The sequence below is a fragment of the Penicillium vulpinum genome, assembly GCF_028829585.1.
Source record: "Penicillium vulpinum strain IBT 29486 chromosome Unknown utg000004l_segment0_segment0, whole genome shotgun sequence".
NCBI classification, from domain to species: domain Eukaryota; kingdom Fungi; phylum Ascomycota; class Eurotiomycetes; order Eurotiales; family Aspergillaceae; genus Penicillium; species Penicillium vulpinum.
The window spans coordinates 3,203,449-3,215,794 of NW_026643244.1; the positions used below are offsets into that span (position 1 = coordinate 3,203,449).

At 47.8% G+C, this 12,346-nt stretch overlaps 3 protein-coding genes across 3 annotated transcripts; 2 read left to right on the forward strand and 1 right to left on the reverse strand.

Annotated features, from left to right (window-relative positions):
• Positions 1 to 539: 539 nt before the first annotated feature.
• N7479_009703 (uncharacterized protein) lies at positions 540 to 2,285 on the reverse strand (the record flags this gene model as incomplete). The annotated part of the gene is made up of 5 exons (XM_057257396.1): positions 540 to 901; positions 961 to 1,686; positions 1,756 to 1,871; positions 1,929 to 2,068; positions 2,127 to 2,285. The coding sequence occupies 5 exons, from the start codon at positions 2,283 to 2,285 to the stop codon at positions 540 to 542; spliced, it is 1,503 nt and encodes a 500-aa protein (XP_057104854.1).
• Positions 2,286 to 2,815: 530 nt separating this feature from the next.
• On the forward strand, positions 2,816 to 6,899 carry N7479_009704 (uncharacterized protein; the record flags this gene model as incomplete). Its single annotated transcript, XM_057257397.1, has 3 exons — positions 2,816 to 3,791; positions 3,852 to 5,980; positions 6,063 to 6,899. The coding sequence occupies 3 exons, from the start codon at positions 2,816 to 2,818 to the stop codon at positions 6,897 to 6,899; spliced, it is 3,942 nt and encodes a 1,313-aa protein (XP_057104855.1).
• Positions 6,900 to 9,036: 2,137 nt separating this feature from the next.
• N7479_009705 (uncharacterized protein) lies at positions 9,037 to 10,213 on the forward strand (the record flags this gene model as incomplete). Its single annotated transcript, XM_057257398.1, has 3 exons — positions 9,037 to 9,057; positions 9,933 to 10,004; positions 10,061 to 10,213. 3 exons carry the CDS (start codon positions 9,037 to 9,039, stop codon positions 10,211 to 10,213), a joined length of 246 nt encoding a protein of 81 aa, XP_057104856.1.
• Between the last annotated feature and the right edge of the window lie 2,133 nt (positions 10,214 to 12,346).

Below are 12,346 nucleotides of genomic sequence, written 5' to 3' on the forward strand. Positions count from 1 at the left end.
GAAACTATTGGGGGCGAGAATATATGTTCGAGAATTCTACGGAGTACGTATTCTAGTATGACTTGGAATAATGTCCAATTTATTCTTGATATCTCTCGATATATATGTTCTTTGTATGGAGTGCGTATGTACGTGATGTAGTATAAATGTATCAATACCTTAATAGTACGGTATTGTCACCGCTTAACTAGCAACAACTCCCAAGTCGCGCTTTGGACAACCAATTGCAGTCTGACTTCCGTATCACTAGTGTAGTGGAGTTTTGGAGAATTCCAAGACTGCATATGAAGCCATGCACGTGTCGGAAAGCAGAAATTATCTCTCTTCTTTATTCAATATACAAGATACCAATTGGTAACAGGACTTCATGGTTGCCCAGGTGCCAAAACAGGTTCACGTAACATGGATATACTGGAGCCCTTGAGGGTATGAGATGCTCTCAAAAAGTAGTCTGCTAGACAGCGTGTGTCGTCTCGTCCCATCTGTCAAGTTCCTTAGAGTACTGGCTTGTCCTGATACCCTGCGATCAAACACGTATTTTAGATCGAGTACCTGAAATACACGTCCCAGTCTCCCTTTTCGGGTTCACGAGGGAGCGGAGTACCGGCCGCATCTGCCTCACGAATTGCTGCCTCTCTCCTCCTGTTAACGATCTTCATGCCCACCATCAGAGCGACGGCGATTACAATAGCTAGAACACAAAAACCGAGACAAATGGAGAGGCCTTTCTTATAGTACGGCTGGTCTTCGGCAGTAAAGATTTGCCCCACAACAACGCCGGACGTATTAGCCAGAGTCAGCGTAAAGCCGACCATGCTGGACCGCTTATAAAATCCTGCGACGTTATCCTGTAGCCACATCATGGACAGCGCTGCTGCCGGATATAGGCCGAATGCAGTCACTGTTTATCTGTTAGTTTTCTTTCCATAGTGTGGGGCAATTAAAATCGATATGACTCACAGAAACAAGCGAAGAAGCGAACATTCAGATTCTCAACTGAAATCATCAAGATGAGCCCAATAAGAATCAGCACTGCAGGGCCAGCCATGAACGGTCCCCTCATACCATAACGGTCTGAAGCGAAGGCAATGACAAGGAAAACTGCAAGAGCCGAGAGATAGATGGGGACGGTCATCAAGTTGGCATGAATAGAGGTATACCCGAGGCCCGAAATGATGGTCGGCAAAAAGGTAGTGAATCCAAACTGTGTGAGGTTGATGGAGAACTGGTAGACAAAGAAAGCATAGAACTTGATATCTTTGAAAACCTTGCCAAGTTCAACCCAAGAGAACTTCTCATCGAACGCCCAGTGGGGATCATTGTCGTAACGAGCCCGCACGATGCGTTTTTCCTCATCAGTCAGGAACCAGGCTTCAACGGGAGTTCTTGGGAAGATGAAGAAGAAGATGGGCACTAGAACAATGGTGATGGCTGCTTCCACTGAGAATAGCCATCTCCAACCTTCGAACCCGTTAGGTCCATGGATCTGTGTCAGTCCATATGCAAGCAGACCGCCAAAAGCACTGGCTAGGCAGCTGAATGTGTAGAACAAGGACATCCGTCGTCCTCTTTCGGTTCGATTGTAGACCAAGGCCAGGTAAACTTCACTTGCGGGGATGAGGCCTGCCTCAAACAGGCCCATCAGCAAACGGCAGACATAGAGACCTTTGTAGTTTTGGATAAAGGCTGGTCATATTGTCAGCGAGGTATGTTCCTGAAAAGAAGCGAGCAGGTTGGAGAATATGTGGTTCATACCCATTCCCAGAGTGACAGAGCCCCAACAAAAGGCGGAGGCCGAAATCAAAAATTTGGGGCCAACACTCTTGACTAAGATTGAAACGGGGGCTTCAAAGGGAACATAAGTAGCGTATCTGGATGTCTGTTAGGAAAACGGTACGTAGGATGCTAGTAAGACGGGTTAGGTGTACAGTAGGGTAGTGGCAGTGCCAAATTGGTTCCCAGTGAGACCAATATCCTGAGGCATGCCAGCAATATTCGCATTTCCCAGGTTGCTCCGATCCAGGATAGCCATCATGTAGAAAATACCAAGGGGGATGACCGCAAAAAACTGAATCGAACACAATCAGTTTCATTCCCTCGTACAGACGGCCTTCAGCCAAACTCACGTCAAACTTCCGCAACATTTTGCTCTCTGCCTTGCGGTCATAGGTCACAATTGTGCTACCAAGTTCATTGTCATCGGAGTTCGACTTCTCCTTGGTCATCTCAGGAGACTTGAGCATGCCCAGCTCTGTCTCCGGCTGTGTCACAATATTGCTTGCCATTGAAGCTAGATAGTGTGTGTAGAATTGGGGAAGTGAAGGATCAAAAGTCTTCCGGTGATATGGGGAAGAGACTTGGCTAGCAGTTAACTATTCTATATCTAGGAGTCATATAGTGTGTGGATATGGCTTATCTACATCCTGGGGTTAGTGGACGCCACAAAATAGCGCGGGGATGAAAGTGATTGTCATCTTATTACGGGGAAACCTTGGAAAGAGGGTCGGGACTATTAGCTGATTCCACACGGTTGATCTCTTTTTTCAGCCGAGTTGGAGTTCACCGGTTGTCGAGTTGCCGGGCCGTTGAGCCGCCTGTCCCTTATCTCCCCCCCCTCAACCGGCCGCTACTTGCATCGCCCGGTGGCAATCGGCAAATCTAACCTTAAGCCGATTATCTCGGCCTGGACTGTCCGTGCAAGCCGGGACTATTAAATGGTGTGTGAATACCTTCCAATGCAACTATTCAAATCATTACGGTTTTGGGGATTTCAATAAAGGAGGAACGAAAGGCAAACGACATCTACGACAACAAAATGGCATCCCGAGGAGTTCTGATCGCGATTGACCGAGGTGGCACTTTCACAGACGCCTGGGCTCAATTACCTGGTCGTGAAGAACATGTCATTCTCAAAGTACTATCTGAGTCACCTGATGAGTACAGCGATGCACCAACAGAATGTATCCGACAGATCCTGGAAATCGCAACAGGAACCACCATCCCCCGCGGGACCCCACTAGATCTTGAATGCGTCGAATCAATTCGCATGGGTACCACAGTTGCCACTAACGCACTTCTGGAGCGGAAAGGCGAGCGTGTGGCCTTCATCACTACGAAAGGCTTCAAGGAAGCTCTCAAAATTGGAAACCAGGCCCGTCCAGACCTGTTCGATCTCACAGTAAAACGTCTCGACAAGTTATATGAAACTGTTGTTGAGGTCGATGAGCGTGTGACTATTGAGGGCTGGGCCGAGAACCCAGAACCAACGACTATCGATATCAATGCCGATGTCGACCTGCGGGAAGGTATCACAGGAGAGGCAGTGCGCATTCTCAAGAGCCCAAACCTTGATGCAGTCCGCATCGATCTGAAGCGCCTCTGGGACGAGGGATTCCGCGATGTTGCGGTTGCTCTTATGCACTCATATATGTTCCCTGATCATGAACTTGCCGTTGCAGATCTTGCTAAGGGAATGGGTTTCAACGTTGCCATCTCCTCGAAACTTTCCTCCATGGCAAAACTCATCCCTCGCAGTCAGTCAGCCGTCGCTGATGCGTACCTTACCCCCGTCACAACACGCTATCTCGAGAGCTTTAGAAAGGGCTTCAAGGGCCTACTCGAAGACGAGAACGGCAAGAAGTTATTCCTCAACCAATCTGATGGTGGTCTGACTAACTTCAAGAACTTCGCTGGCCTCCGTGGTGTCCTGAGTGGGCCTGCTGGCGGTGTCGTCGGTGTATCCAGAACTTGTTACGACCCCAGTGACGCAACACCCTTACTCGGATTCGACAGTAAGATTTCTTTCCTCTTATACGCTAGGCATAATTTACGGAACTAACGATGGAAATTAGTGGGTGGTACCAGTACCGATGTGGCCCGATACTCAGGCGAGCTCGAGCACGTGTTCGAGAGCACGCTTGCAGAAATCTCTATCCAAACACCCCAGCTCGATATCAATACTGTTGCTGCAGGTGGTGGTTCCATCTTGTCCTGGGAGAATGGTCTCTTCAAGGTCGGCCCGGAGAGCGCTGGCGCTAACCCTGGTCCAGCCTGTTATGGAAAGGGTGGACCTTTGACCGTGACAGATGCCAACCTGTTCCTCGGTCGCATCATTAAAGAATCATTCCCCAAGCCTCTCAACACAGACATTGTTACTAAGATGTTCCTGGAGGTGACAACCACCATCAATTCGGAGAAGGATGGTGACTCCCTCCTAACGCCCGAGGAGGTCGCTTGTGGGTTCTTGTCCATTGCCAATGCCACTATGACCCGTCCCATCCGAACTCTCAGCGAGGGACGTGGTTACGAGACCGCCAACCACAATCTGGCTTGCTTCGGTGGTGCCGGTGGCCAGCACGCAGTTTTCGTCGCTCGCGATCTGGGAATTCGTCGCGCCATCATCCCGCGATACTCCAGTATTCTTTCCGCATATGGTATGGCTCTTGCCGACGTGACCGTCGAGACCCAGGAGCCCGAGTCCCTGATTTTCCACCCTGATATTGCGCCACGCGTGGAGTCTCGCTTCAAGAAGCTTCGCGCACAAGGTGAGGAGGGCCTGGCTGCCCAAGGTTTCGGTCTGGACTCCATTGAGCACGAGATGTACCTGAACATGCGCTACCGAGGAAGTGACACCACATTGATGATCCGACAGCCAGAGGATCTTGCCGAATTTGGAAACGCTTTCACCCGTCGTCACGAGCAGGAATTTGGCTTCTCTCAGCCTCGTGACATCATGATCGAGGATGTCCGTGTTCGTAGTGTTGGAAAAGCGAAGGACGTTTACACCTCAAACCCCTTCGCTGAACTGGCCAAGCTCGAGTCATCAGTTCCTTCCGAGTTCACTCGGCAGTCCATTGCAAAGGTCTACTTCGAGAACGAGGGATGGATGGATATTCCCGTCCACAACCTTACCAACCTGCCTGCCGGTGCTCGCGTTAAGGGACCCGCTATGATCATTGACAAGACCCAGACAATCGTCGTCGACACCAACAGCAAGGCTATCAAGCTCCCCGAGCACGTCATCCTCGAGATCACTGACAGCGAACGCAAGGCTGCCAGCACCGACACCATCGACCCCATTCTCCTCAGTGTGTTCAGTCACCGCCTGATGAGTGTGGCCGAACAGATGGGTAACGCCATGCAGAAGACCTCTATCTCAGTCAACATCAAGGAGCGACTTGACTACTCCTGCGCCGTCTTCAGCGCCAGCGGAGGTCTTGTCGCCAACGCGCCTCACATTCCCGGTCACCTGGGCTCCATGGCTTCCGCGATCGCATACCAGGCCAACCGTTACAAGAAGGGAGAGCTCAAGCCTGGTGATGTGATTCTCAGCAACCACCCCATCGCCGGTGGTACTCACCTTCCGGACATCACCTGTATTACGCCCGTGTTCGACAACGACGAGAACCCCACAAAGATCCTCTTCTATGTCGGTAACCGTGGCCACCACGCTGATATCGGCGGTATCATTCCCGGATCCATGCCCCCTAACTCCACCGAGCTGTGGCAGGAGGGCGCCTCATTCGAGTCGTTCAAGATGATCAAGGAGGGTGTCTTCGATGAAGAGGGCCTGATCGACATCTTGTACAACGAGCCCGCAAAGTACCCTGGCTGCAGTGGCACACGTACCCTCAAGGACAACATTGCCGATCTGAAGGCCGCTGTCGCATCTAACCAGAGAGGTATTCAACTCATTCGCGCACTTGTTAATGAGTACACCTGGCCTGTGGTCGAGTTCTACATGAATGCCATTCAGGAGAACGCCGCCCAGTCCGTGCGTGAGCTTCTCAAAGTCTTCTCCGACCGCTTCGAGGGTGCTGATCTTGAGGCCGTCGACTATACCGATGATGGTACTCCACTGGTACTGCGTATCTCCATCGATTCCCAGACCGGAGAGGCTGTCTTCGATTTCACAGGCACCGGGCCTGAGCATCACGGCAACCTTAACTGCCCACCTGCCTGCATGTATTCCGCTATTCTCGTGAGTTCCCCTCTGCTCCTTCCTTTCTTTTTCATTCCTTTTTCTTCCTTGTTGTGCGTGAATTTTGCTAACATTATCACAGTACTGCCTCCGCTGCATGATCTCTTCCGACATTCCCCTCAACCAGGGCTGTCTCCAGCCCATCAACATCGTCTGCCCCAAGGGCACACTCCTGACCCCCTCCTTCACAGCTGCAACGGTTGGATCAACCGGCGAGACCACAAACCGCGTCATCGATCTGATCTTCAAGGCGTTCCACACAGCCGCTGCCTCACAAGGAACGTGCAACAACTTGACCTTCGGCTATGGTGGCAAGGATTCCGTGACTGGCGAGGTTAAGAAGGGTTTCGGCTATTATGAGACCATTGCCGGCGGTGCCGGTGCCGGTGCCGACTGGGAAGGCGAGAGCGGGGTTCACACCGGTGTGACAAACACCCGCATTGGCGATCCCGAGATCTTCGAGCGACAGTATCCCGTCATTCTCCGCGAGTTCTCCATTCGCAAGGGCAGTGGTGGTGCCGGTCTGCACCGCGGTGGTGATGGCTGTGTTCGCGATATTGAGTTCCGCATCCCTGTACAGGTGTCTATTCTCTCTGAACGACGTGTGAACCCACCATACGGCCTTGCTGGTGGATCACCGGGTATGCGCGGTGTCAATATTTGGGTTAGACATGACCCAATCACTAAGGAGGTGCGACATGTTGGTATGAGTGGCAAGTCGTCCGCCGATATGCGCGCTGGTGATCGTATCATTGTCAACACCCCTGGTGGTGGTGGTTATGGCAAGGATCCCAATGCCAGGGAGCCCAAGAAGCCCAAGGGAGAGTTCCGGGCGCATGAGAACTTCCTCAGAAATCCGGCTCTGTTCAGGGCTACGGGAAGCATGGCGAATCGGCAGGCTATGGCCGCATCCAACTAGGGAATGGTATGGTTGCGGACTAAATGTATATATTAGGACATTTTATTGAATTTTACGAATCAACTCAACATCAAAATTTATCCAAGCCTGTGTTCTGGCATAAAAGCCCTTCTTCGTAAATGACAGGGATTGAGATGGGCTTTTTACTAGTAATAATAACTCATGCCATACAAGAGGAAGGAAGGTAGGCCACTGGGATCTCCTTCTACGATTGGTAAATCCTGTAACTCTGAATGTGATTACAGATGTATTAATCAATAAAGAGAAAGATATTTTCAATTATGGTTCAGACGCTGTAACTAACTTCCCCTTCCCAATCAACACCATACAAAACAATAATGCTGGTGAGATGCATCGTACTAATTCTAGTAACTCGAAGGGTGGCAACGGGACAGCCACTGGATCGTCGGTTGTTAGTCTGTGGACTAGATATCTTGTATATATCAATCAGAGTGAGAAGAGTATTACGATACTACTGCGAATGTATAACACTAGTACCGCTTGTATTCAAACTGAACTCTGAGTTGCTTATATATACTCCGAGCTCTACTAGTATAGTTATACGCGGATAAGCGAGGTTATATAACTCTTCTAGGCCCTACCTCCGCGGGTTATAGATAGTATCTATATAAATTGAGTCCTGCGAACCTCATTGGGAGAGGTCATGACAAGATGTGGATTTTGAATGTTGCTTGGTTACATATAATGGTACAAGGTTAGGATATCATTGCGAAAAATTAACTCGAGGTAGTACATAGGCAATATGAGATTCTGAGTCCGTGGTTAGCGGAGGGCCCTATTTCTGAATTTAGATATCTTGAATACAGGATAGAAACGATTTTGCCCAAATGCCAGGTCATTTCTTACTAATACCTAGTCAGCACTAATCTACACTTTAGACAGGTAAGTTGCTGATGGATGTCTCTTTGTTTGATAATGCAACCACGTGGTCTGCCTGGCTACTTCAACCCACTTGACGATGTATTCTAAGAATGGCACGCATTTGGCATATATAATCTGGATATGAGTGTCGATATATCTATACTTGAACCTTTGCAAGTACCAAAAGTTGCCTACAAATATTGCCCATGGGTAGACATGTTGCTGAAGTAACAGTGAGGTGAGAGAAGAAATAGTGTATAGAAAGGACTGGCTAAAATTCTTCTATTATAGGAAACCACCTCCGTTGCTCCTTCTCCCCAGGGGTCCTTCCTTATATAAATCATATTCTGGCTTTTTCTCGTCAAACTCGAACAACTCCGAAAAGAGCCATTCATATCCTACAGTAATGTAGATTAACTACTCAAACCAATTCAAAACAACACCCTCCACCAAGATACCACAAGCTATTGTTCCTGCATTGCTGCATTTTCACGCAGCCCATAGCCGTTACCTCCAAGATGGAGCCACTTGGGAGTTGCGTCTCCCACATTACGAGCAGGTGAGTAAATGTCCTGTCCACTCGCACACGTGAACCGGCGTTGGAAATTTGGAAAGGCTCTTCAGCTAATAAAAATTCTGTTAATCGGTGAAGTTGATATTGGAACAGACCTCGAATGGAGAGAGTTTGGTGAAATACGGTTAGGCGTTCTGTCGGATTCCTAACTGCGAGCAACGTCGAGTGAGCTCCCTGACAGTGCTACCTGACAATTTATTACTATGTCAAACTATTGCTAATTAATTTCTTGAAGATTTTCATTTTCACCTCTAGGAACCTCCAGAACCACCTCCATTGGCATAGAGTGGCAGTCACCTGGACAGAGCCATTCAGTCGGATACCCAACCTACCGAGGCTACAATTAATTAGTATCAGGACTCTTCACCGGTAGAGAGAAAGAGACAAACAACGATTCTGCCATTGCTTGGTACAGGATACTATTTACCAACAATGAGCCAGTTAAGGAAGAGCATGAGGAGGGGGACAGAAGATCAGGCCCACAACGCTGAACTGTAGATGAGGCCAAGCTTGGAGGAGGAACATACAGACAAGACCTGCCCAACATGAAAAACCACCTGGACACTTTGAGTTCTCTTCTCCCATACGCTTTTTTTCGGTTCCTCTCTTCCACACCAGAGTCATCCAACACAGCTTGACCTAATTAGGTACAATCAACCAACACTGAATCAAATCGTCAACATGGCCCATTCTCCAGGCACCGTAAGGCGACGTTTCTGCGCAGCTTACCGCCGGGGGGTTTAATTTCCCACCCTGTGACCAGGTCCGGTCTTATCAATTGAGATACTTGAAAGAACCTTCAAGATATTTCTCACAACAGGCGACCAATTGCTAATGAATAAGTCAACACTTAATAGTTCTCTAGTAGGGATATTATCATCTAGCTTGAAGAAACCATGTACCGCATGCGCTTATAGCCGGATAAGTTCATTAAGACCTCAGGAAGTCTGCCTGAATATGTAGGTACTATATCGACTGACTTGAATCCTAAGTGAGTGCATTCGGAGTCGGAAGTCAGTGAATAGTAGATTTGAAGTCAGATAGTCGAACTTCCTGGTAAGAGACCAGTTAATTCACCCAAATTCCCAATTCCAAGACTTGTCAACACTTACAATATAAAGTCTAAATCAGGAAGTCAGGATCGACTTCTCCCAAGTATGAAAAATGGCCTAAAGAGATTCCAAGCGAGGATTCCAGTTGTTAACTGGGTATAATGGGAAACCACCTGGGCACTTCAAATGCTCCTTCCCACAATGCCTGTTTTTTTTATTGTCCCTTCTCCACGTGGAAGTCATCCCAGCAACGTTTATCCTTCTAGGCAATTATCTCATCTTAACTAAACAATACTTCAATCAAGTGACAAACAATCCCATCAACAAGATCTCACCTCCTGTTGTTCCCCGGTTTCTGCGTTCATGTGCCCCTTACCAGCGCTACCTAAGGGAGGCTGCAGCTGGGGAGCTAAATCTTCCCTCATTTGAGCAAGTAATTGCATGCCAATCTAGAGGATTGACCCAGCCTTTGAATCCTTCACTCAATCAGACAATCGCTAACTAATGAAATCAACATTGAAATAGACTCCAGATGGTCAGCTCATTGTCTATCACGGTGAGCTGTTCTGTCGTGTAGCCAACTGTGAGCGCCGCACGGTGAGGGTATTATGACCGAGGAACATACCAAGTGATTGCTAATTGATTTATCATAGGTGCCCTTCTCTAGCACCCCAAACCTGCGCGCACACCTTCGCCGCCATGGCACTACTGTAACGCCCACCGCATCTGGCCGCATGACCCAGGACAATATGGACGCTGTTATTACTTGGCTCGAGTCTCTATTCATCAGTGGGGAGGAGGAATAACATCAGGATGAAGAGTAAATTTTTACACGGCATATGGGGATTTCTCTGCATCTGGCTGAGCCCCTTTACGTGACATCCTTGGAGATGAGCAACGTACACCAACATCGTCACTATTCTTTTAGCCATACATAAGGTTTATGTAGATGAATACACACTGTTCCATCAAAATTCCCCATCGACCAGTAAGTTCATGTAGCTTGATGCATGTTATGTTGAAGAACTCGCATACAATCAGCAAGACGTAGTGAGTCTCGAAGAGTGGACAGCACGGAGTCAATTTATATTACAGATTTAATGAAAGGCGTGTGATAGATTTGATGGATTTAACTAAATAGATATGAATCAATATGTACACATATACGCAATAGATCGATCGATGATGCAGTGTAGGGTGTATATTGGCAAAAGAATCAAAAGAAAAAATCAGAATGCTAATAAATGAAGTATAAACAATGAGGAAGGCAAGGCGACTAACTAGATGAGGTAAACAAGATAAGTATATGAGGAAGATTCTGTGATGGTTTGGGTATGCTCGTACAATTTTATGTCGATTGAACGAGCTTACACAACACATTTATCATTGTCTCTCAGAATACTTCGAAAGATCATAGTGTCAGTGGTTTATTCCGGCAATGCTAATCACACTCTTGATTGACATACCTTCTTCTTGACATCTTCGTGCCGCGGTGTTCCTTTTAGCCTATGGTCATGTTGTACAGCAGGAATGGCCCGGCACTCAGTTTTGTGAAATTCGCATAAGAAAAGTCCCAGGTCCTGTTTTATTGAAGGCATGATGATCAATGAAGCTTTTAGATTGGTCTGGAGAAGTATGGACCAGATACATTGACCAGGAATTTCATGGGAGCTTGTGGTTGGAGGAGGGAAAGTGAGATATGGAGCAAACAGATAGAACTGGGGAATATTGCCTTGGGCACCGTTATTTTTTGACTTCAATAATCTATAGTTATAGATGGCACGAGATCTGAGATTTACGACCACACCACAAACTCGATTCATCTTGCAAGGTTTTGTGGGTCATTAGAGGGGTGTCAAGGATAATGAAGTCTTCGCAAAGTCTTCTATCACAAGCAGCCCGGTTATTAAGTCGTCCCACTTTATGCATGAAGCGGTCGATGTTCCGAACAAAGAGTGATATGCCAGCTTTTAAGCATCGGATGGCTGCTTAAGCTCCCCAATGCTTACGAGAGAGCACAAGGCCGTGTGGAACTGATTTTCTTGTGTTGTCATAACGGTAGCCATTGGACTTCCCGCTTTAAATAGATTTCTGGCGTGAGTTCGAAAAGAACCATGAACATTAGGTGCATATCGACCAGCATCACACTTCAGATTCTGTATTCAGTTCTGTTATTCCGGACCAGCCTGCATGGGGATAGGAGAGGGTGACTCGCGTCAGGTACCCCGAATCGGCATTGGCTAGTTGGCCAAGGTGTCATCTTGGGAGTATTGTGTGTTATCGCTGCTGCTTCGGCATCACCTAGTTGCAATTCCTATGTATTGGGATCCCAGCGCAATTTCGAGAGAGATTCTTTTTTTAGCGATATCAAGGTCCGGATAATTCAGGATATCTGGATCGCCAACTGGGCAGAAAGCTTCGTAAAATGACCTTAGAAGCGTTAGTGTAGATGGCATTATGCACCTAGACAGAGATGTCAGAGTTTTTTCTTGAAATACAGGAGGCAGTTATTGCGAGACTTGCCTTGCGTGGGTTCTCACATAGATGCGTGTGGCGGCGCACCTAGGGACCGCTATATCTAGCGATTCAAAGAGAGTTGGGAACAGGCAGCACCGCCACGAAAGTCACGTCGCTTGAAAAATTTCATTGAAATAGACCAGATGAGTTTTCTGATCTGGGTGTGGGAGAAGAGGGGAAAGTCAGAGATGCGACTAGGGGGAGACTTCCACTGGAGCCTGGAGGTTCCATCCATGACTTGGAAAAAGGAAAAACTTAATGTTTTAAATACAAGCTAATCTATCTCTTCTCTAAGAGCAACCAGCATGGGTGACAAGTAGTGAAAAGACTTAAGATGATATTGTTTCAAAAATTCCCAAGTGTTCCCAGAGGCCCACTTGAAGAGGTCACGTTGGTAGTTTTCAACCAGCAAAAACACGATC